A 23,265-nucleotide genomic window follows, 5' to 3' on the forward strand; every position below is an offset into this window, starting at 1 on the left:
CGTTCTCGCCACGGCCTCCTCTCCATCCCTTCAGGGCACAGTCCCCTCTGCCAGGTCTCTTGCTCTCTGACCATCCCCTCCAGACAGTGCGTGCCAGGGGCAGGTTTGCACAGAGCCCAGGCCGGCCAGTGCCACACAATTAGTGAATCCGACTCTGAAAATGGACTAAACGTTCAGTATCCAAGGAGATATAATCCCAGAGATTGGGATGTTATCCAGACAGACAATAAGAATGATAACCACAAGCCCGGTGGGTGAACAGATACTTATTAAATTATATTTATAAGTATGTAAAATCTATGTATACACACAGAGCGTGTACATATGTACATACACCCTGTTGGTCCATCTCCTTATCTCTTTATATATAGAGAGAGCGTGTATGTGTGTACGTAGAAAGTGTCTATCTATCTACCTATCTCTGACAGAGTATGTACAGTTGACCCTTGAACAACTCAGGAGTTACCCCTGTACAGTTGAAAATCTGACCATAAGTTTTGTCTCCGTTGAAACTTAATTACTAATAGTCTACTGTTGATCAGAAGTCTTACCGATAATATAAACAGTTGATTAACGTGTATTTTGTATGTTATATGTATATATACATATATTTTATGCATTCATGACGTACTTAACTTTTTCTTAACTTTTTGGATAATTCTAGGTTATGTGGCTTGTCTGCAAGTTTTTTTTAATGGTCACAAATTTCCAAAAGTTTTTCCAATATATTTATTGAAAAAAATCTGCATATAAATGGACCCACAGTTCAAACCCATGTTTTCAAGGGTCCCCTGTATATACATATACATTTAGAAAGTGTATATTTATATATAGAGACAGAATATATATAAAAAGAGAGCATATGTCTATAAACGTATGTATGAATATATGTGTGTACACACGTATATATGTGCATATGTACATGTGTAGGTATATGCGTGTGTGTGTGTGTGTGTGTATAGAGGGGAATCCTGGAAGAAAACGCTGAAAAGATGAAGACAGTTGTGTTGAAACAAGGATTATAGATGATTTTTCCTTTGTAAACTGTTCTGTCACTCTGGTTGATTTTTAAATAACTTAAAAAGTACGATTTCCAAAAGGCACAGCCGTTTCCCACCGTGTCCCTGCGTCCTGGCCGAGGCGGGCTGGTGCGCAGGTGGCCAGGCTGTGCCCTCTGTGGCTGGGTAGTCGCCCCCCTTCTGCCCGGAGCCCAGGCTGCCTGGCTCCACGGATCGCGGCACGAGCGGATGTGGGAAAGCCAAGGGCGTCCTCGTCGCATGTGTTGAAGGGTAGCGTTCCATCCCAAGGAGGCTGAACTCCCGGCACACCCTGCCCTCTATAAATGGCTCCCGTCATTCCAAGGGGGGTGGACGTTACTTTAGGGGGCGATCAGGGGCAGCCCCAGGGATCGGGGTGGGACAGACGCAGCAGCAGTGCTGCCAGAGCTAAAGGTGTGCCCAGGAGGGCAGGGCAGCAGGGGGAAGAGGATCTCCAGCCCCGACTGCCCCCACATCTCCCACGGGGTGCAGGAGCCCCCCTCCCTCGTCGCCCACCCCCACACCCAGACCTCCCTGCTGGGCCTCTTAGACACCTCACACATCCGTCCCCTCTCCACCGTCACCGCCCCAGAACAGCGATCACTGCTCATGGCCCCCAGATGCGCGGCCCCCTCCATCCTCCACTCAGAGCCGTCTTCCTGAAATGCCTACCCTGTCCTGAACGGAACCTTCGGGTGGCTGGACGGGGGGGCACGGGGCCATCTTACTGCTCTCTCTGCCTAAGCGCGTGCTTGAATCCTCCATGGCAAAATGGAAAAGCGAGCCCGCAAACCCCAGACCACAGGCCTTCAAGGCTCTCCCGAGTTGCAGGGGGATGATCAAAAACCCCTATTCTGCTTTCAGCCAGGTCAGCCCTGCCTCTCTCCCGGAGGGGCCATCCTGAGCACCCATGGTCCACCCGTCCCCCACCTCCCTGGGCAGGGTCCCCTCCCCGCGTCTCTGTGCAACTTTGTACCCCATGTGCAGCACCTGTGTCTCCCAGGCTCACAGACTATGAGCCTGGAGCAGGCAGACAAGGCTTGTGGTTGGAGCCCAGGAAAGGGTCGTCCCTGTGGTTGACGGGCTGGGATCTGAAGTGCTTCTGCAGCCGGTGCGAACAACCAGGCTGGGCCAGTACAAGGTCGGGGTCCCCCAGTATGCAAGCCGATCTACTCACAGTCTTCCAGAAGAACCCCGGGCATAAACACGGGCCCCCCGGCCAAGCGTTGAGTGGTCCTGAGGCCTCAGCAGATGAGCCTGGTGGGAGAGGAGGGGTCAGGCGGGCTGAAAAATGGAGCCCCACATCCCTCCCTCCCCCCAGCAGAGGTCAGGCAGAGTGTCTGGACCTGGGAGTGCCATAAACAACTGAGGGGTCCACGTGGAAAGTGTGTGGTCGGATCACCAGGCAGAAGGCTGCATGCGGGCCTCCACCCCCTCTTCCTTCAGCTCCTGACCCCATCTTCCCTCCAGACAAGAGACTGGAAGATTCTTTTCTTGAATCTGACCAACCTAAAGGGACAACAGTTCTGGGGGTTACCCAAAAAATGGCCCAGAAAGCTCACCCTACAGCAAGACTCAACAACCAAAAGTCACCTGTCACATTCAGAGGTTCTGCCTCTTAATCACAGATAGCCAAGGATTCCCAGACATTAAAGAAGGCCCCTAGGATGGCAGAGACCAAGACAAGAGGAAAGAAAGAAAGCAGCACAGATGAAAAGACAGACTCAGAAGGGAGGAATGAATGTTAAAAAATCAAATAAAACTATAAGATTCTTAGAGAGATAGGCCCTGTATTCATGAAACAAGAACAAGGCTCTGTTAAAAGGAACAGCTCTTGGAAATCAAAACCGTGACGGCAGAAATGGAGAACTTTACACCAGGTTGGCATAGCAAGCTGAAGAAAGCTCTCTGAACGTACAGCAAATGAGTTCTAAAATAGGAAAGTCAGGCTAAGACTTTCTAAAAAATGGAAAGTAAAACTATATAGGATATCAAAATGTAAATACCAGGAGTTCCAGAAAGAGTAAAGGGAAAATGCAGAGAGGAAAGAGTTGTTGGGGAAATGGTGCAGGAACTTGTCCCAGATAGAACACACACAATGCTGCCTTGGAAGGACGCAGAACGTGCCCGGCCCCACACTGGGAAGCAGACCCACACAAGGCATGTCCTGTGGAATTTCACAGCCCCTGGGAAAGGAAGGTCCTGCACGCTTCTAGGGAGGAAATATTGGGTCCTGTGCACACACAGAGGAGTCAGGCGGCTTTGACTTCCCAGTAGCAACCCTGGAATCAAGGAATGATGGAAGCCACCTTCAAAATTCTGTAGGACGATGATTTCTCACCCAAGATTCTACACACAGCCAAGTCTTCAATCAAGTACCAGGGTCGAGAAAGGCCAATTTCACACAGGCAGAATCTCAAAAACGCCCTGAGCCCTTTCTCAGGAAACTCCTGGAGGATGTGCTCTGCCCAAATGAAGGAGGACGATTTGGGAGCTGGTGACCATGAGGTCCACAGGGGAAAATGATGGTGACAGAGACCCCAGGACGACAGCTGTGCACCCAGTGGTGAGGCCACCATCCACACAAGGGTGATGGGGGGGGGGGCTCAGGGCACAGAGAGTTTGAGGGCTGCCTGTGAGTCCCTGCCATTCTTCCATCTTCTTAACCTGAGGCCAGAAGGTCAGTCAAGTGGCCCAGATTCTTATCCATGCCTGACTCGGCACAGCTGTGACTAAGGAGGTCCCTCTTTCCCCTCTGTGATAATTTAAGAAATATTTGTTGTTATTCATGATAAGAACATTTAACATATGTGTACCCTCTTAGCCACGTTTTAAGTGTCCACTACAGAATTATTAACTTCCAGCACCAGGCTGGACAGTGGGCTCTGGGACACACTCATCTTGCAGAACTGAAACTCTCTCCCTTTGACTCATACCTCCCCCTTCCCCGACAATGGAATATTTTTACGTAAACTTTGTATTAGAACATAACATATATAAAGAAAAAGGCACAAATCATAGGTGATCAGCTTGCTGAATTTTCATAAAGCAAACACATCTGTGTCACCACTCAGCTCAAGAAACAGAATGCTACCGGGACTTCCCTGGCCGTCCGGCAGTTAGGACTCCGCACTCCCAAGGCATGGGGCCTGGGTTCAATCCCTGGTCAGGGAAATAGATCCCGCATGCCGCAACTAAGAGTCCTCATGCCGTTACTAAAAAAAAAATCCTGCACACTGCAATGAAGATCCCGTGTGCCGCAACTAAGACCCGGTGCAGCCAGATAAATCAATACATGAATTAATTAATAAAAAGAAAGAGACAGAATGTTACCCACCCCCACCCCCAGCCTCCTACTGGGTGTCTTGGGACCTGTCACGATGGAGGCCTTTCCTCAAAGCCCCCAATTTGGTTCATGGGGACTCTCCCACCAGCGACCAGTCCTCCTGAGGGCGAGGGTCCAGTCTGTCCAGTGACTGGGCTGGATTCCCACCTTTCGGGGGGCCTGGATCCGAGGAGGGGCTTCGTGGTTCCGAGTGACTGACCCACTGACCACCCAAGGTAGAGCCCCCTGTCCTGACCCAGGTGCCCACCCCGCACGATGCCTGGTGTGCAGGTTTTCCAAGGGTCCAGCAAACATTTACTGAAGTAAGGGATAAAGGAATGGATGGATGCTGGCTGGTTTCCCTCTTAACTCTTTTCGCATCTTAATCATGCACCCCCTCCGGGTGGGAGGGCCATCACCAGGGGTGCCCCGATCGGGTCAGAGCTTCCGTGGCTCCTGCAATGAACGAAGTCGAAACAGACCGGCGCCTAGAATAACAAATTCCTGCGGGAAGCCGGGCAGGCAGCGATTGGCAATGGCTGGCCTTCCCTCAGGTCTGGTCACCGTGCTTGACCAGCTTTGCCGCAGGTTGTGACTAACAGACCCACGCGGCCGCGACCCGCCCCCTCCATAAACGCGCCCCTTGTTAGACTGAACAGGCTTAGAAACTTGAACAAAAAGGCCGGCACTGGCCGGTGGAGGCCCAGATCCGCCGCCCGGGGGCCGGGTGCACATCGTCCCGCCCCGGCGTAGGCAGCGGTGACCTCACACGGCGCGGGGCGGAGCGCAGGGCGCGGGGCGGGGCCAGCGACAGCGGCGGCGCGGGGCGGGAGAGCGAGTGCGGACGAGTCGGCGCCACCATGGCCACCGTGGATCTGGAGAAGCTGCGGATGTCCGGGGCCGGCAAGGCCATCGGCGTGCTGACCAGCGGCGGCGATGCGCAAGGTGGGCGCGGGCACGCGGGGGCCGGTCGCCGGCGGGCGGGGGTTCTGCTGTCCCCGGGTCCCTGGGGCCCGCCCGCACCCTCGGCCGGCACCTGGGGCACGCGGTCAGCAGGTCCTCCTCCTGGCCTGCGCCTCCCGCCTCCCCCTCCCCCTCCCAGGACCGGTCCCCTTCCCGGTCCGCGTCCTGGACCCGCCCCCGCGCGCCCGGGGCCCGCGTTCGTGCCGCCCACCGCGCCCTCTGCGCCCGGCCCGCCGGGGGTGTGTCCGCGCGGCCGGCCGGCCGTGGCCGGGACGGGGTGCCCTCGCCGGCCGCCGCTCCTGCCGCCCCCGGGCCCTCCCCGCACCCCTTCCCGGTGGCGCGTGTCAGAAGCCCCACTTCCTGGAGGCCAAGCTGAGCGGAGGCCAATGAAAGCTGGGCAGGTCCCCGCAGGCCCGCAGCGCCCCGGGTCTTCCTAGTTCTGAAACAGGACCTGGGGGCCCAGTGCTTCTCCCAAACCACTGCCTCCAGGGCGGCTCTGGGGCATTTTCTTTAGTGCAGCCCGGGGCTGCACTTTAGCTGTTCCCACCCCCCTTGTACAGGGGAGGCCAAAGGTGGTGGCCTTCCTGCTGACCTGCCCCGGGTCCTGCAGCTGGGACCTGGCAGAGCTAGCTGAGTGCGGCTCCTGGGGTCTGTCCTGGTGCCCTGGACTCGTCCTGACTGCTGCTCTCCAGCGCCTCCGGCCTGGGATGGCCAGTGTCACACCTGTCGGGCTTGGCCGCATGGCCACACCACACACCTTGAACCTCAGGAGACACCTTAATTAGCCCAGGAAGCAGGCCTGGAAGGAACCTAGCCCGGCACTCTCAGGCTGCACAGCCGGGCCTGATCTGCCTCCTTCCAGATCGGAAAGTCCAGACATGTGATTCCTCTCCCTGTCTCAGGCCCCCGACTCCCCGCTCCCCACTCAGAAGCAGGGAAGAGCTAGGAGGAAGGGGCTTTCACAAGAGGGCAAGCCCAGGAAGGCAGAGACATCAGCCACTGTCTGCGTCCCGGCCTGCGCGGGTTTGGGCTGAGCCCTCCGGACCTGGTCTGGCGGGCGGACAGTGTGCTCTGCTGCACGTCCGCAGCCCCGCGTGGCCAGAGCGCTTGCCTGTTGCTGAGCGGCGGCGGCTCCCTCTTAGGGCATGGCCAGTGGGCCGGGGCCAGGTGGGAGGAGAGTGGGCTTGGGGAAGCATTGCCCTGTGAGATTGGACCACGGGAAGGGCTTGGTCTATGGGGGACAGACACTTCCTGAGAGGCTGGGCCCGCCTCTCCAGAGAGGCCTCTCCTCTGCGAGGCCCCAGCTCCCCGGCTCTAGCAGGCACAGGGGTCTCCACCCAGGCTCCCGTCTGCACCATGGAGACAACAGCACTGGAGGGAGGGCTGGGAAAGATAAATGCGCGTTTAGGCAGGGGAGCCGAGCCGGTGAGTGGTACAGACTAAACAGGACGAGGGATTAGTGGGGGCAGCTGCAGGGCCAGGGAGGGAGGGGCTGCCGGCCTGGGCCGGTGGGCCAGCGGAGGGCAAAGCCCGTCTGACCTGTGGGTCTCCCCTTGGCCAGCCCGGCCCTAATGCCCCACATGGAACGGGCGGTGCTTCCTGGACACCCACGAGTGTGGCTGTCAGCGCACCGCCGGCCGGGCCGACCCGACCGCCGGCCGCCTCACCTCGCGCTGTGTCCTCGCTTCCCCAGACCCCTGGCTGTAACGTGGTTTTCTGATCGGGGCTGCGAGAGAGGAGGGCTCTGCAAGCTTCCCCAGTTTAGGGCTCGGGCTGATGCCTGGGGGAAGATGCCAGGGCCAGCTGGCTCTCTGGGGGGCAGGGAGCCTTTCTGTATTGTAAGTTCTGAAGGCCAGCCTGTGGGCGTCCGCGCCGGGCCTGCGCCCTCTCGCTGGCACTGCTCCGGGGAGCTGGCTCCAGACGGTGGGTTCTCGGTTTGCCCTCAGGGGTCCCCGCTGCCTTCCAAATAGAGGCCGACCTCTAGGGACCTGATGGTGCCAGGCGGGCCCTCCCCGCGTGCCCTCACGGGTGGGCGCGGGGCTGACAGCTGTCGTGGAGAACGGGCACCCACCCCGACCTGCACTTGCCTCCCCGAGGCTCAAGTCTGCATTTGCTGGAGTGAGTGGAAACCAGCCAGCCTCGAGGCAGCGGGCGGCGGGGGAGCGGGCAGACCCTGTCCGGGTGGGGCCGGCCTTGACCAGCTCTCTGACTTGACCCGAGCACGTCCCTGGGGCCTCAGTTTCCTCCGACCCTGTGGGGCTTGTGGCTGCCACCCTGGGTTTATTTTGAGGAAGAAAAGCAAATTAAAGGGCGATTTAAAAGGCCCTTTTTCAGGAAGGCAGCTTACAGTGAGGTTTGCAGGGAAACCCACGCCCTCAGGCCTCCGTATCCATGGTAGCTGGCACAATTCCATTCTAAGGTTGAGGAGTTTTCCTGTAATCCGGTCATCTGTTCTCCTCGAGGAGGCTGAGCACAGGGCCCTAAGCCTGGAGCCCTTTGCAGTCCCTGGGGCTCCAGCCACTGCCCCCGCCCCTCCCAGCACCCCATCCGCAACTGCTGGCTTCCTTCCTGTTGCCAACGGGTGGGGCTTGGACCCTGAGCCTGCGGCGAGCCCAAGGTGGCCTCACCGGGGAGCGAGGGCAGCCGGGGAGGCGGATACCTGAGGGTGGAAAGCCTGGGCTGCCCGAGGCCCCAGAGGCGGCCGAATGCTTCTGCGGGACCCAGGGCCTGCTGGGGGCCGGGGAGGCAGCTTTGCAGCTGTCTCAGCTCCCTCCTTGCCCCTGCCCTGCCCCCCCGCCAGCGAGGGCCGGCCAGCGAGGGCAGGCAGGGCGGGAGCTTTGCAGCTCGAGGCCCCCGACCTCAGGCAACAGGGCTGTCAGCCCTTCGGATCCGGTTCCTGGGGCAGCCCGGCTGTCTGGGTGTGTGTGTGGGGGGTACACTCTCTGGGCTCCTACCCCTAACTTCAGCCGCTGAAACCCTACGTCCACTCGTTTTGGGGACGTGAGGCTTTTATGATTTCTTTAGAAATGGGGTTCCTTTGCTAAAGGCCGGTGTGTCAGCTGTGAGTGTTGGGCCTGTGGGCCCTTCTGGCCTCTGTGCTCTGCCAGCCGTGACATCCGGGCACCTCTGCCCCGGGAATCCCTGGCTCTGGACGTCAGACAGCAGGAGCCTCGGCTGCCGGCTGGGGACAGGGCAGCTTGCCGAGCCCAAGGAGGGTCCGGGGTACATCCTGGCACCGCCCTCACCTGCCGGGGTTCCAGCAGCTCCCCTGCCTTCCCTCTGGGACCTCGGTTTCTCGTCTGCAACGTGGGGACAGCGACAGTGGGCTGGTTTCCCGGGAGCCGGTGCCGGGAGCCCGCACTGGGGTAGCTCTGCCCGCTGGGCTCTTCCTGAGGCGCCATATGCCATATGGCCCTCCATGGTCCTCCGGGAGCTACCTGCTGCCCCTGGGCCTGCCTTCCGGGCTGGAGACGGGGTGAGACGAGTGTCAGTACGGTAAAGGCCGAGAGTCTTCACGTCAGGGCCACGCTGTGGGCCACACGAGCTACGAGGGGCCCCGGGGGTGCCGGCGCTCCCGCAGGACGCCCAAGCTGACGGGCGCTGCCCCTCCACCAGCTCAGAGGGCCCGGGGGTGGGCCGGGGCTCCTGGTGCCCCGCCCCCTCCAGGGAAAGGCGTTCAGCTTAGGGACAGACCACGGGATGTACGTGTGCTCTGGGCCCGGAGCGCCAGGAGGAAGGCCGGGGAGCGGGGGTGGTCCTGGGCCAGACCAAGCATGGGTCGCGTCTGCGATCCGGCCTCCGGACCCAGGGCCAGAGGCCGGAGCCCAGGGCAGGTGACTGGCCAACCATCTTCCTCTCTGAGGACGCGGGGGGCCGCCCTGCCCGCCCCTTTGTATCGAACCACTGACGTCTTTTGTGGCGGGCAAGAAGGTTTGCGGCAGATTGCCTGCAGCCACTGATTCCAGGCTCTGCGCCCTCACCCTTCGCCCCTCGCCCGTCCCTGGGCCCCAGCCAGGCGGCAGTCGGCGTGGAGGCTGGGGCCGCCCCGGTGCCCGCACGGGACCCCTGACCTGGCCCTGTCCAGGCCCGCGGCAGCTGCAGCCCCTGCGTCCCACCCGCAGACAGGGCGGGGCCCCCGCTGGTGCTTGGCTCTGTCGTGGGGCTGCCCACGGGGGTTTCTTCAGGTTGTGCCTTGTGAGCCTGGCTGTGTGCGAGACCCTGGGGACACGGCGGCCCGGCCGCCCGCGGAGGGACCTCAGGAACGCGACGGGGTGCCTCTGACCCCGTGCAGGGACCTCAGGGACACCTTTGCCTTCTCTGGGTCTCAGTCTCAGAACTGACCACGAGGGAGAGGGACTGAGGTTCCTCTGGCTCTTCTGAGCATTTCCTGCCCCCTCGTCCTGCCCCACGAGTGTCCGTCTTTCCAGGAAGCCTATACTGCGAGGTGGCTGCTGTAGACGGGGGGTGGGGGCCGCGAGGGTCCCAGGGCTGGGGGACAGGGAAGAGCGGTGACCCGCTGAGCCTGGTGGCCCCGGCGTTCGTTTGCAGGCTGGGGAGCAGGGGCGCCGGCCCACCCAGCTGCACTGGGGCCGTCTGACCCCCGGGAGCCAGAACTTGACACGGGGGGGGGGGTGCTGTCCTCCTCTCCTGTCTCAGGGAGCCCACCCTCCAGGCCAAGGGGCAGGGGGCTCATGGCCCCAGGGCCGCAGGCACCGACCTCAGGGTGCCCCCCAAGCTGCGCCCCAGGGTGGTGGCCCAGGAGTCTAGCAGAGGATGCGGGCGCTGCCCCGCTTTGCATCTTGGGGCCACGTGCCCGACCTGCTGCCATCCCCCCCCCCCCTCGTCAGGGCCCTGGCGGCCAGGGGGAGGGGCTGTGCTGAGCAGCAGAGGCCTCTGGAGAGCGTGGGCGGCCGCAAGCGGTGTCGCAGGTCTGCGGCTGCCTGTGCCCCCGGGCGCAGGAGGAATCGGGCCCTGGGGGGGACCTTCCCGGTTTAACTGTGGGGCGGCTTATTTCCGAGTGCGAAGCCGACACGATGCGGGGGGCTCACCCCGTGCTGGACTCGGGGTCCTGGCTCGGCGCCCCCGACATGTGGGAGGGACGGTCCAGGGTGCCACACTCCGCGTCTCCACTGACGGGCGTCTCCCTGACCCCTTCGCAGGCATGAATGCTGCCGTCCGAGCCGTGACGCGCATGGGCATTTACGTGGGAGCCAAAGTCTTCCTCATCTACGAGGTAAGGGGGGCGGGAGGACGGCGGATGGGGTGGGGCTGCCGGGCCCCGCGGTGTGGATGGGGCGTCCCCGCCCTCAGCCTGGGCGCTCACGGGTGGGCGCGTCCCCGAGAGAGAGGAGGGCGTGAAGCTGCTGTTCTCCTGGGAGGCGAGGCCGGGACTTCAGCCCCACCCGCCCTCCAACGCCCAGCCCTCCTGTACCCTCGTCCCCTCACCCGAGCCCGAACTGCCCTAGTGACGGCAGTAAGCGGCCTCCTGACGCAGAGCAGCAGAGAATCATTGTTCTGTTTCGTTCTGGCTAAAGCCGGTGCGCCCTCCGCTTTATCCCCCCAATTCCTATACCCCCAAATCCCTATTTCAGATTTGGGGCAGACCCTCTCTCTCTCTCTCTCTCTCTCTCTCTCTCTCTCTCTCTCTCTCTCTCTCTCTCTCTCTGTCTCTCTCTCTCTCTCTCTCTCTCTCTCTATCACACACACACACACACACACGTCCTGGAGTTCTCTCCCACTGTGTTACACACACACACACACACACACACACACACACACACACGTGTCCTGGAGTTTTCTCCCACTGTGTTACTTTGTTCTCACTGTTTGCTAAAATGTAGCGAATCCCAACCTGGTCCCCAGAGCTTCCCTCCTCCTACCTTGGGTGTGTCCGCACCCCTGTCCCTTTACTCTGGTCCAGCTCAGGCCCTTCCTCCCCCACCTTGTCTGTATGCTGTTATATCTGAATGAACAGATGGGCGGGCAGTTCTGCAGGCCCCTCCCTCCTGCAGAGTCCAGACCCTCAGACCAGGCTTGGACGGCCAGGACCCTGCAAAGCCTTAGGTCATGTTTCGGGAGCACATCTCCTCAGAGTCTCAGGGGCCTGTGGCCTCAGGAGCTGGGCAGGTGGAACCCATGCCCTGATAATGGTCTAGAACCTCCTGAAGGACAGGGTGCGATTCTTCAGGGCGTGGCCTAGCTTTGCGAACAAGTGGTCTCCAGTCAGGGCGGGGTGGGTCCAAGGCCCGGCTCCTGGAGGTTGTACACACGTGCCAGGGGCATCCCTTCATCTCCCTGACCCTCGGTTTCTTCTTCTACGAAGTGGGGATGTTAGGGCAAAAAGCTAATGCAACACTGAGAGTTAAGGCGCCGCGAAGGGCTCAATGAATGGGGCTGCTTTGTTCACCTGACGGCGCAAACTGCACCTGTGGGCTCAGAGCTGCCACAAGGACGGCTGCTGGGAGTTCCCTGGGCCTGCGGCCAGTTCTGAGGCTGCCTGGGTGCCCAGGCAGGTGGGAGTGGAGAAGGCAGAGGAGTGGGGAGGGGAGAGGTGACACAGAGTGGATGGAGGTATGCAAAGACACTCCAGAAGGTTCCCAGGCCGGGAAAGGAGGGCTGTGTCTGTGAGACTTTGAGCCGGGAGCACCGTGCGGCTGCGGCGAGGCCGGCGCCACGCTGGGGTTCTGCAGACCCAGGGCTGCCTCTTTTGTCGCTGCTTTTGCTCTGGACAGTGTCTGTGCGCTTTCAGGTTATTTTCCTGCTTCTCTGTGGGGAGGGGGTGGGGGCGGGGTGGGGTGTGTCCTAGTGGCCAAATTCCTGACCCTGGAGCGAGAGGGGGCGAGAGGGGGCCAGGCCTGGCCTGAGCTGGGGAAGGTAGCTTGACGATCCCTTAGATGGGGGGGTCTCGTCCTGTGGCCCTGAGGACCTTCTCCCCGAGCTGCTTCCCCCTCTATTCCCAGGCGTGGGAGCATTTGCCCCGCCCGCCCCCAGGCCCTGCTGCCCAGGACCCTGCAGGCCCCGGCTGCTCTAATGACAGGTGTGGGAACGGAGGAGGCGGGTCGCAGAGTGGAACCCCAGGCAGGAGCGGCGGCTCGTGGCTGCTTCGTTGGCGGGGCTGGGAGGGCTGCACCGAGGAGGTGGCCCTGCACATTTCGGCTCTCCGGTGCCTCGTCTTTTCACCGCCTGTGAAAGCGCGTGTCCTCTCTCCAGGCTGTGTAAAGAGCTCCTGCTACTAAGAAGGGGTTGGCCACGCGAGAGCAGGAATAAGCAAGACCCTGGAACGGCCCCGCCCCCCGCAGAGGCTGTCCAGGTGGCCTGCGGCTTACGTCATGCCCGAAGCAGCAGGCGTCATCGGGGAAACGCGGGGCAGAAGCCCTGCAGAGACCACGTACAGCCTCCGGGATGGAGGCCAGCACGGCCCGGCGCTGGGCGTGGGGCGCTCTCAGGCCCTGGCCGCGTTGCTGATGGGCGAGGGGGCCACAGGAGCCTGTGGGTGCCGTGTGGCAGCGCTGCCGGGGGCTGCTCGCACACCCAGTGACCCGGGAGTCCTTTCCCGGGAGATACGGAGCGTATTTCCAATAGCCCCAAGCCGGATCCGTCCGGGATGTCCCCTCAGCGGTGGACAGGTCATAAACGGTGGGCGTGTGCAGGGGACTCCCGCACGGCAGCGAGCGCAGACACAGCCGCACGTGACCTCGTGGGGCCTCGCAAAAGAGGCCGGATGCAGAGGGGACGCTGTGCTGTCATTTCCACGTCTGACGGGCACCCCTGGGAGGCAGGGCAGCAGGCGTCTCTGGCAGGGAGGGTCCTGGAAGGCGGAGGGCCGGCTGGGCGCTGGGCTGGTTCTGACCTGGGCACGGTGACCCGGCTGCGGCTCGTGGGCACGCATCCCAGGGCTGCCTGCGACGGGCGCTGCCTGCGACAGGAGCGCTGCCGATCAGGTCGTGCTCTGTGTGTAACGCGCTGCCCTGCGCGCCCCACCGATGGTGCCTGGGGAGGCGTCTGGGCACCCCGGCCTCTCCCCTGGCACCCCCGAGGCCCTGGCGGGGAGGGGCCTCCGCGCTCAGGACCCCTGGGCCCACTTCCTGCCAGGTGGGCTTTTGGCGGTTCCACGTGTCCTGCCGCCGTGGGCGCCCGTCTCATGCTTGTCCCCTCGCTTTCAGGGCTACGAGGGCCTCGTGGACGGGGGCGAGAACATCAGGCCGGCCAACTGGCTCAGCGTCTCCAACATCATCCAGCTGGTGAGGCCCGCGGCCCTTTCCGCCTTGAGCACACGTGCGCACCGGGGACACACACGCACGCGGGCACGCAGAGGGACGCACGGAGGGATGTGCAGGCGCAAACACCACACACACCAGACGCACAGAGACACACAGAGGACACAGAGACACACACGTAGAGACACACAGGCACACACAGAGGGATACACAGGCGCATACACCAGACATACAGAGATACACAGAGGACACGGAGACACACACGTAGAGACACACAGGCACACAGGTGGATACACACAGGGATACACAGGTGCACACATCAGACACACACAGAGACACCCAGAGGACACAGAGACACACACGTAGAGACACACAGGGACACAGGTGGATACACACAGGGATACACAGGCGCACACAGAGGACACAGAGACACACACGTAGAGACACACAGAGGGATACACAGGTGCATACACCAGACACACAGAGATACACAGAGGACACAGAGACACACACATAGAGACACACAGGCACACAGGTGGATACACACAGGGATACACAGGTGCACACATCAGACACACACAGAGACACACAGAGGGATACACAGGTGCACACATCAGACACACACAGAGACACCCAGAGGACACAGAGACACACACGTAGAGACACACAGGCACACACAGGGATACACAGGTGCACACATCAGACACACACAGAGACACCCAGAGGACATAGAGACACACACGTAGAGACACACAGGCACACACAGAGACACACAGAGGGATACACAGGTGCATACATCAGACACAGATACACAGAGGACATAGAGACACACAGGCACACAGGTGGATACACACAGGGATACACAGGCGCACACACCAGACACACACAGAGACAGACACACAGGCACGCAGGCGTACACGCCACCCCGCAGGGGCTCGGCTCCCGGCTGACTGTCGTCCGACCGCCTTGGGGACGCGGGAGTGGGAGGTCGTGGGGATGTCTCAGCTTCCGGCTGCGGGCTCTGGGGGAGAGGACGCCCCGGAAGAGGCGTGCGTGGCCTCAGTGGCCTCTCTGCGCCTCCCCCGCCTTCCCCTTCGCCATCCTGCTGACTGAGGGTGGGGCGCCGAGCACGTCGCTGGGGCCGGGGGTTCCTAGGAGCGGGGGTCTTTGAACCAGGTCTCTGTAGGGAGACCCTAGTCCTCCCGCAGAGCAGGGACCGCTGTGGGGCACCTGTCACCTGTGTGTCCTAGAGCACCAGCTGATACCTGCTTATTTAAGAGGCCTGTCGTCGTCACGTGCTTTGTGTGGGTCAGCGGAGCAGTGGGCGACGGGCCCGGACCCTGGGTCAGCCAGGCACAGCCACTCCTGCAGTGCCACCCACCCCTCCTGCCCTGGGTGGACGTCCCCAAGGGACCGCGCTCTCCAGGCGCTCACGGGGACAGGCCCGTTTGTTGAGCCCTCGCTGGTCCAGCGGGGCACGGACAAGCCCCGTTCTTGGGCTTCATCAGAGCCCCCCACCCCGTGCCCTCCTGCTCTGGTGCGGTGCTCCCCGACCCCGTCATGGGCGGGGCTGCGGCCTGGGTACCTCGTCCTCCACACCAGGGGTCCGGGGAGGGCGGCCACCCGCCTCAGGCCTGTATCCAGCCGTTGCTCTACTCTGACCCCGTGTCTGAGGGTGGCTGTGGCCTCCGTCCTGAGAGACCGCCCGGGGGGGGAGCTTTAGGCCAAGGGTTAGCTGGGGTGCGAAGCTACATGAGGGGTGGGCCGGTGAGGACGTGGGGCCGGGCTGGTGTTCGTTTGGAGGCGGGTGAGGGGCGTGGAGCGCGGGGGCGGCGGGGAGGGGCGCAGGGGGAGGCCGGGCTGGGCCGGGGCCGGCTCTGGCTTGCGTTTTCCGTGCGGCCTGGGGCCCGGGGCCCAGCCCGGCGCTCTCGGTGGTCTGGGGAGCAGCATGTTGTCCCCGCCAGCTGGCCGAGTGCAGGGGCCGCAGTGCTGCCTGTGGGCGGGGTCGGGGGAGCCGGGGCCGGGGCCGAGCCGCTCGGGGGGGGGGGGCACGCGGACGACGCCTGGGCTGCCCAGGCACGTCCCTGCGTCGGTGCCCCGCCGTGCGGGCCAGAGTACGTGCACGTGTGCGTGTGTGCACGCCTTGCCGACCTCAGGGCCTGCTCGTCCCTTACCTGTCGAGCTCCCCGAGCCTGACGGGGGACAGTCCTGTCCTTGTACGAGAGGAGAAAGTCCGGGGAGGGGCGGCAGGCAGACACCCGCGCAGGCTTCCGAGGGGCCCCCGGACCCGGCCCTCCGTTCCTCGGGGCCTCCCAGGCCGCCCCCGCCCCGTACCCGGGTCCCTCCGGTGCCCCGTCGGCCCAGGCTGCCCCTCCTCCGCGCAGGGCGGCACCGTCATCGGCAGCGCCCGCTGCAAGGCCTTCACCACGCGGGAGGGGCGCCGGGCGGCCGCCTACAACCTGGTGCAGCGTGGCATCACCAATCTGTGTGTCATCGGCGGGGACGGCAGCCTCACGGGCGCCAACATCTTCCGCGGCGAGTGGGGCGGCCTGCTGGAGGAGCTGGTGAGCGAAGGTGGGTCGGCGGCGGAGCACTGGGGCCGGGAACAGGCAGCTCCGGAGGAAGCGAGATGCTGCTCGGCTGTTGGCCGGGAGCGGGGGGCCTGGCCCGAGATCAGGCGGGCCCCGGGTGGCTCCAGGAGCCAGGGGCCCGGGTTTGGCCGGTAGTGAGGCCTGTGGGGAACACCCCACGTCAGGGACCCGCAGGCAGTGCTGTCCTCCGGGTGCTGGATGGCGGTTCCCAGGCTGACTCACCTGCGCTGTGAGTGATTCATTCCCCGACGTGGGTGACGGACTTGGCACAGTTTGCAGAAGCGTGATAGTGAAAACTTGGTAACGTAAGACGCAGAGTCCTGGGGGGCCAGCGGTCGGAAAGTGACCTGTTGGAGCGTCGTGGGTCCCGTGCCGCTCGTGGGGGACCCGGAAGTGAGGGCTGCACTCTCCAGGGCTCCCCTGGACGTCTCCCAGAGGGTGACAAGTCTGTAATCAGCGGTTCAGCCACTGCCACCCGGCCCCAGGACCCCGCTGCGGGACCTGGGGACCTGGGGACCTGACCAGGCTGTGCTGCCGGGCGGGCTGGGGGAGGGGGTGGGGATCGGGGCCGGGGCCCCGTGCTGTGGCCAAGGGGCCGGGTGGGGCCGGCGCGGCTGCACCTGGGCTGGGCTCCTCCTTCCCAGGCAAGATCTCGCAGAGCACGGCTCAGACCTATTCGCACCTGAGCATCGCCGGGCTGGTGGGTTCCATTGACAACGACTTCTGCGGCACCGACATGACCATCGGCACGGACTCGGCCCTGCACCGCATCACGGAGGTCATCGACGCCATCACCACCACCGCCCAGAGGTGCGCGAGGCCCGCGGCACCCCGCCCAGCCAGGCCACCAGGCAGGCGGGCTTGGGACCCCCCTCTGCCGGCGAGGGGCTGAGGCTGCCCTTCTGCGCGGTCAATGGCTTGTCGGCGTAACTCCTTCCCTAGGAGCCTGTGCTGGCCGCCCCCAGCCCCCAGGTGGGGGGAGACTTATGGTGGGGTGAGTAGAGGAGCTTGGGGGTCTGGCCCCCACCCTGCCAGGTTGTCCCGAGCCCTAGGTGGGCCGTGGCTCTGACAGGTCTCCTACGGCCCCGGGGCAACGGTGCACCCCACGGGGGCTCCTCGGGCTGCTGGCTAGTGACGGCCAGGCCCCAGCAGGGCGAATGGCCTTCAGCCTCAGGAGCAAAGATCAGTGAAAACCAGCGTGAAGCTGGCCGTGAGCCCGAGACAGAGGTGGCCCTCGGCCGCCCTGGGAATGACAAGGGCCGTCTGTCCTCGGGCCGCTCCCGCGTCCTGTCTCTCCTGGGCACGCCCTTGGCAGAGCTGGGGCCATGGGTGGTGTGGCACGAGAGGCCAGGCTTCGTGGCTCGGCTCCGCTCAGGGGGACTTTGCACCGATAGCCTCTGCCCTTTCCGTGTCCACAGCCACCAGAGGACCTTCGTGCTGGAGGTGATGGGGCGACACTGCGGGTAAGGGGGCCGCCGGGTCAGCCGGGGGGGCCTGGGGCTCCGGGGCACGTGGCAGGTGCTCACGTGACACCGTGGGTGTGAGAGCCGGGGAGTGGGGAGCCCTGACAGGGGGGCCGGGGGCCGCTCAGAGCCGTACCTCCCCTGTGACCCAGGGACCGGGCCCACCTGCTGCAGCCCCTCCCACTCCCGCACCTCCAGGTACCTGGCCCTGGTGTCCGCCCTGGCCTCGGGCGCCGACTGGTTGTTCATCCCTGAGGCGCCGCCCGAGGACGGCTGGGAGAACTTCATGTGTGAGCGGCTGGGTGAGGTGAGGTCTTCTCCCAGGGTCCCTGACGTGAGCTGCGTGGCCCGTGCCCCCACGAGAGCGTCCCTGGGGTCACGTGGCCAGCTTCGGTCGGTTCACTTCCCTCTGGTTCAACAAGCACCTGCAAGCATCCCCCCCGGGGGCGGCGGCGCCGCAGTGGGGAGGGCTTCGGTGCCAATGCGGTGGGCACACCCGGGGGCTGCCCCGGAGCGCAGAGGGGCCCGGGGCGGACACTCACCACTGCCCCGGGCGCGGCTCTGCGTGGTCAGTGCTGGCCTGGGCACGGGGAGGTGGCTTCGTGTAGACGGGTGGACGGGAACCTGGGGCAGTGGCTCCAGCAGAAGAGGCTGTGGAGGCGGGAGCAGACGGAGGGCTGAGGCCTCATCCGGGAGAGATGAGCAGGGGTGCCTGAGACGGGGTGCCTGGAACGCGGCTCTCCAGGCCCTTCAAGATGGGGTCGGGGGGCTCTGGCGCAGAACAGGCAGGTCCTCTGCCCTGGGCATCCCCGAGGCCCCCCAGCTAGGATAGGCTGGCCCCGTGGCTAGGCCAGTGGTGGACGGGAGGGCTGTGACGGCGGGGAGAGGTGCCTTCAGAGCAGGGGTCGGGGGCACTCGAGGGCTGTGGTCTGGATTCAGGGTCAAGGCACGGGAGCCCCTGAGACTGTGCACCCAAGGTCACCCTCTGGCCCAGTCGGGGGCCCTGACGGGCCGTGTCTACCCCCGGTGTCCTCTGCATCCTGGCCCAAGGGCAGGATGAGTGTGGAGGCTGCCCGGGGCCGGGCCTTTTGTTCTGTTGTCCTGGGAGGTCAGTGCCAGGCCCTGTGTTTCCTGAGGGAGAGGCGGGCGGCCCGGGGCTGGCTCTGGAGAGTCCCTGTCCCCATGTGACCGAGGTGGTGGCAACACTCCCGTCCGCTGCCGGATGCTGCTCTCCCCACCTCCCACTCACACCCCAGGGTTTTGTACCCCTGCCCAGGGCAGTGGGAGGGGCCGAGGGTCATGCCTGGCTTCTGGAACCTTCCCCAGTGAAGACAAGGGTAGGCCGAGCTGAGCCTGGCAGTGAAGCTGGCCAGAGACCTCTGTCCTCTCCTTGGGTGGAGTCCTTGCACCCCCAGGTGGCCCTGTGGCCTCGCCTGGGTAGAGGGGGGCTCTGGGGGTGATGGTCTCTGGCTGACCTCGGCCTTGGCCTGCTCGCTGAGAACTTGGGGCTGGTTCTTCCTGGAAGTGGCCTGGGCTCAGGCCTGGCCTCACATCCTGGTTCTTTCCTGCTCTGTGTCAGGCCCTCGCCCCACCCCGCCCCGGGGTTCCCTGAGCTTCAGTTTCCCCACCTGTTACGTGCAGGTGTCACCCCCTGCCCTGCCCACCTCCTGGGCTGCAGCGAGTGAGGCTGAGGGAGGTGTGGGCTCTTCCGGCTGTCTCGCTTCCCTGTGCCACCCCCACCTCCTCCAGGCAGCCCTCCACTCCTGCCTCCCCTGCCGCTCTGTACCCGGGTCTTGCAGGAGCTGCTCTGACCCTGTCTTTCTCTCGAAGTCTCTTCGGGTGCTGTGGGGCAAACATCTGAGGCTGGTGGATCAGAGGGAATCCCACAAACTCTTGCCGAGGAAATAAATAAGCGAAACGTACATTCAGATCCCCAAAGATCTTGGCCTTTGCAGCAGTGCAGTGACGCTAATTCGTCCCTCGCCAGCTGAGGGAGGGAATCTTCCCTCGGTCCGGGGAGCGGGAGGGGAGGAGGAGTCCTCCGGTGCCCCAGCCTCTGCCCCGAGGAGGGGCAGCCCACCCGTCGCCCGCACGAGCCCCGCGGCGTGGACCCCGGGGAGGGCTTGCGGGCCGCGGCCGTGTCTGGGGCAGGCGTCTGCAGGCTGGCGGCTGAGCCCTGCCGCGTCTCTGACCCAGACTCGGAGCCGGGGGTCCCGCCTGAACATCATCATCATCGCCGAGGGCGCCATCGACCGCAACGGGAAGCCCATCTCATCCCGCTACGTGAAGGACGTGAGTGGGAGGGGCCCTGGGTCACGTGGGGTGGGCGGGGCCTTGGGGAGGGGGTCCCCTTTATCTCCAGTCGCCAAGTGCTCTTGCTGGGGCCCCACCCGCGGCTCCTAGAGGGAGCTTTCTTGTCCCTAACGATTGCCAGATGTGGGGTGGGTGCGGCCAGGACCCCTGAGAAGCCCTGGCCCCTCTGAGGCTGAGGTGTGGCTCCCACCTGCTGGGAACCCCCCACCCTCTGGGTTCGAGTCTTCGTTCAGATCACCCCCCATCCTAGGGGCCCCGTCCAGCCCCCCAGCAGTGTCCCAGTGACGGGGGGGCCCACTGACTATATCCAGTGCCAGACTCACAGCAGAACAGCTCTGGGGGACTCCTTCGTCCCTGTGAGCGGCCCCCACCTGCCGGGTTCGGCCCGGGGCCCCGCCCCCCAGTGGGGCACAGCCCCCGGGAGCCTCCGTGCCCCTCACTTTGGTCGCCCACCCTGTCCTGAATTCCCAGCCAGGCGCTGCTGGGAGCCGGCCCCTCTGCTGCCTGTGTGCTGTGCTTCCCGCCACGGTACCTGGCGAGGCCCGACCCACAGGGGCTGGAGACCGTGATGAGCTCCTGCCGCCAGCACGTGTGGGAGCACATGCGCACACGCTCGCGTGGAAGCACACGCCCCCCCCACACACGAGCACACGCCCACACGCTCGCGTGGAAGCACATGCCCCCCACACACACGAGCACACGCCCACACGCTCGCATGGAAGTACACGCCCCCCCCCCACACGAGCACACGCGCACATGCTCGCGTGGAAGCACACACACCCCACACACACGAGCACACGCCCACACGCTCACATGGAAACACACCCACATACACACGAGCACACACACTCACATGGAAACCCACACACACGAGCACACGCCCACACGCTCGCATGGAAGCACACGCCCCACACACACGAGCACACGCGCACACACTCACATGGAAACACACACCCACACAGACACGAGCACACGCACACACGCTCGGGCTGTCGGCGTGAACCCTGGGCTGGCTCTGTGAGGCGCCTGGGGAGCCAACACCCTGAGATCCCTGAGGCGGGTGGGAGGGGGAGGGGAGAGGGCGGGGGCCTCGGGGTGGTGGGGCGGTGGGGTAGAGCGACAAACTCAGGGACCCCCTCTCTGTCCCCACGAGCAGCTAGTGGTCCAGAGGCTGGGCTTTGACACACGTGTGACCGTGCTGGGCCACGTGCAGAGGGGAGGGACCCCCTCGGCCTTCGACCGCGTCCTGGTAGGTGGGGCGTCACCCTGGTGCTGGGGGCGCTGCGCGGGTGGCGTGGTGGGTGTGCGCGCGCGGGTGTGCGTGAGCACTTTTTCGCTGCCGCTGGTGCTTGCGGGGGAGACCACGGCCTGGCAGCCTAGGCCGCGCCCCCCTGGCGACGGCTCTGGCAGGACCTCGGGAGAGGAGGGCGGGGTGAGCAGCAGGTCGAGGTCCGGTGGTTCCGAGTCGGGCCCGTGGCCTGGGTGCCGGATCCTGATCACTGCCGGTCGCACCTCACCCTCTGCAGGGTGGGAGTCACGCCGCAGCCCCCCGGGGGCAGGGCCCGGGGCCAGGGAGGCCGCGAGGTGGTGAAGCGCCCGCCTGTGAGGCGCCGGTCACCGGGGCTGGGGGCTGGAGACTGCAGGGCTGGCCGGAGCTGTGCCGGGGCCGCTGTGCTCGGTGAGGCCGGGTGACCGGCACAGGCCCGGGGAGCCGCTGGACCGAACCTCTCCCAGGAGGCCTCAGTGCGTCCCCGTCCCACACAGAGCGGTGGGGACACTGACCTCAGAGGGCGTCTGGCCCCAGGGGCGCGCTCGGGACGGGGGGTCAAGCGCTGGCCCTCCACCAGGCCTGGCGCACAGAAGGGGCTGTCGAGTGCCAGCGTATGTGCCCGGGGTCTCAGCCGGTGGCAGGAGAACGGGCTCACCTGCTGGATCTGCCCACGGTGGAGACACCGCCGGCCTGGGTCGGCGCCAGAGGGGCGCCAGGGGCACAGCGTAGTGCTGGCCCCCGAGCCCAGGTCCTGCAGGGCGACACCTGCACACAGTGGGTTACAGGAGAGCGGCGGCCACGGGAGCTTTCTCCCGGGCTGTTCCTGACACACACCTGACCGGCGTGGGAGGCCAGGGGCGCGGCGGAGGCGGGGGACGCCGCTGTCTCACCGAGCTGAGCCGCGGGCCTTGGTCTCTGGCGCGCCTGTCTGCCCCCGTTGGCCGTGGCGGGACCCCTGTTTGTGATTTGTCTCCATGGAGGGCGGTCTGGACCTGTTTTAGCTGGTCCGGCCCACCGGCCCATGCCCAAGTTTGCACACACACCAGGACAGCTGTGACAAAGGAGCCCCAAGCGAGAAACCTCGTCGTAGTGGAGAGAACTCCGGAAACCGCGGTCCGGCCCTGGCCCCGCCGCCGCAACCCCAGGGTGCAGGGGCCACGGCCTCCCGGCAGGGCCGGCTACGACCCGGTGAAACGGTGCTGGAGGGCTGCTGTGAAACGTGGACATGCTAAGTCACCGTTTCTAGAATAAACAGCGTCGCTCGCTCCAGAAGCTTCTAGCGTGTGCGTGTGCGTGCGTGCGTGTGCGGCTCTGAGAGCCGAGGGCGTGTGCGTGGCGTGGGGCCGGCTCCGTGCCGGCTGCGCCTGCCTGAGCCCCGCCTGCCCCCTCTCCGCTCAGAGCAGCAAGATGGGCATGGAGGCGGTGATGGCACTGCTGGAGGCCACGCCCGACACGCCGGCCTGCGTGGTCAGCCTCTCCGGGAACCAGTCGGTGCGGCTGCCCCTCATGGAGTGCGTGCAGATGGTGAGCACCCGCCTGCCCGGGGCGCCGGCGTGGGGGCTCCCCGGGGAGGTGCCTGGGGCGCTCGTGCCCTGCTGGGCTCTGCCGTGCCCCCCTCCCGCCACGACCCCGGAGCTGCCTGTCCTTCCGGGCCTCTCAGGGCCCAGCCAGCGGGCCTGCTGCAAGGCCCCCCGGCACCCCCGGCCCCCTTGGAGCCCTGCTGTTCCTCCACGCGTGTTACACGGGGCGGGGGGCAGGTGCATTGCACCTTCTGTTGTGGCCCCCTTCCAAGTGTGTCGCTGAGCCCCCCAGCGGGCCTCCGGGTATCCGAGGCCCGCAGCCCTCCAGGTGGGGGAGGGCGGTGTGCGCACACCCTCAAGGTAAGACGAGCCCGAGACAGGTGTGGGAGCTGGGGAGCCCGTGGGTAGCTGAGGGGAGCCCAGGACACTTAGCTTCCCAGAGCCAGTGGCCTGGGACAAACTGGCTTCGCAAACTGGGCGGGGTGGGAGGGGGAGGGGGAGCGGGTGGCCAGAGCCACCGGGACACCTCGTGTGGTCGGAGCAGGGACCACGGGAGCGGGGAGTGGG

General features: G+C 64.3%; 1 protein-coding gene across 2 annotated transcripts in view; it reads left to right on the forward strand.

Moving 5' to 3' along the window:
• The first annotated feature begins 5,129 nt into the window (after positions 1-5,129).
• PFKL (phosphofructokinase, liver type) overlaps positions 5,130-23,265 on the forward strand; it is a 31,038-nt gene continuing 12,902 nt past the window's right edge. The window contains exons 1-10 of one of the 2 annotated variants that reach the window (XM_059064782.2): positions 5,130-5,307; positions 10,485-10,558; positions 13,488-13,565; positions 15,926-16,115; positions 16,777-16,942; positions 17,551-17,595; positions 17,794-17,902; positions 19,792-19,887; positions 21,065-21,157; positions 22,577-22,702. In XM_059064782.2, coding sequence (XP_058920765.1) covers positions 5,223-5,307; positions 10,485-10,558; positions 13,488-13,565; positions 15,926-16,115; positions 16,777-16,942; positions 17,551-17,595; positions 17,794-17,902; positions 19,792-19,887; positions 21,065-21,157; positions 22,577-22,702 — 1,062 coding nt within the window. In that variant the 5' untranslated portion in view covers positions 5,130-5,222. The remainder of the gene's footprint in view (positions 5,308-10,484; positions 10,559-13,487; positions 13,566-15,925; positions 16,116-16,776; positions 16,943-17,550; positions 17,596-17,793; positions 17,903-19,791; positions 19,888-21,064; positions 21,158-22,576; positions 22,703-23,265) is intronic. The other variant, XM_067035223.1, reaches the window with a different exon arrangement.

The sequence above is a fragment of the Kogia breviceps genome, chromosome 5 (assembly GCF_026419965.1).
Source record: "Kogia breviceps isolate mKogBre1 chromosome 5, mKogBre1 haplotype 1, whole genome shotgun sequence".
Classification (NCBI taxonomy): domain Eukaryota; kingdom Metazoa; phylum Chordata; class Mammalia; order Artiodactyla; family Physeteridae; genus Kogia; species Kogia breviceps.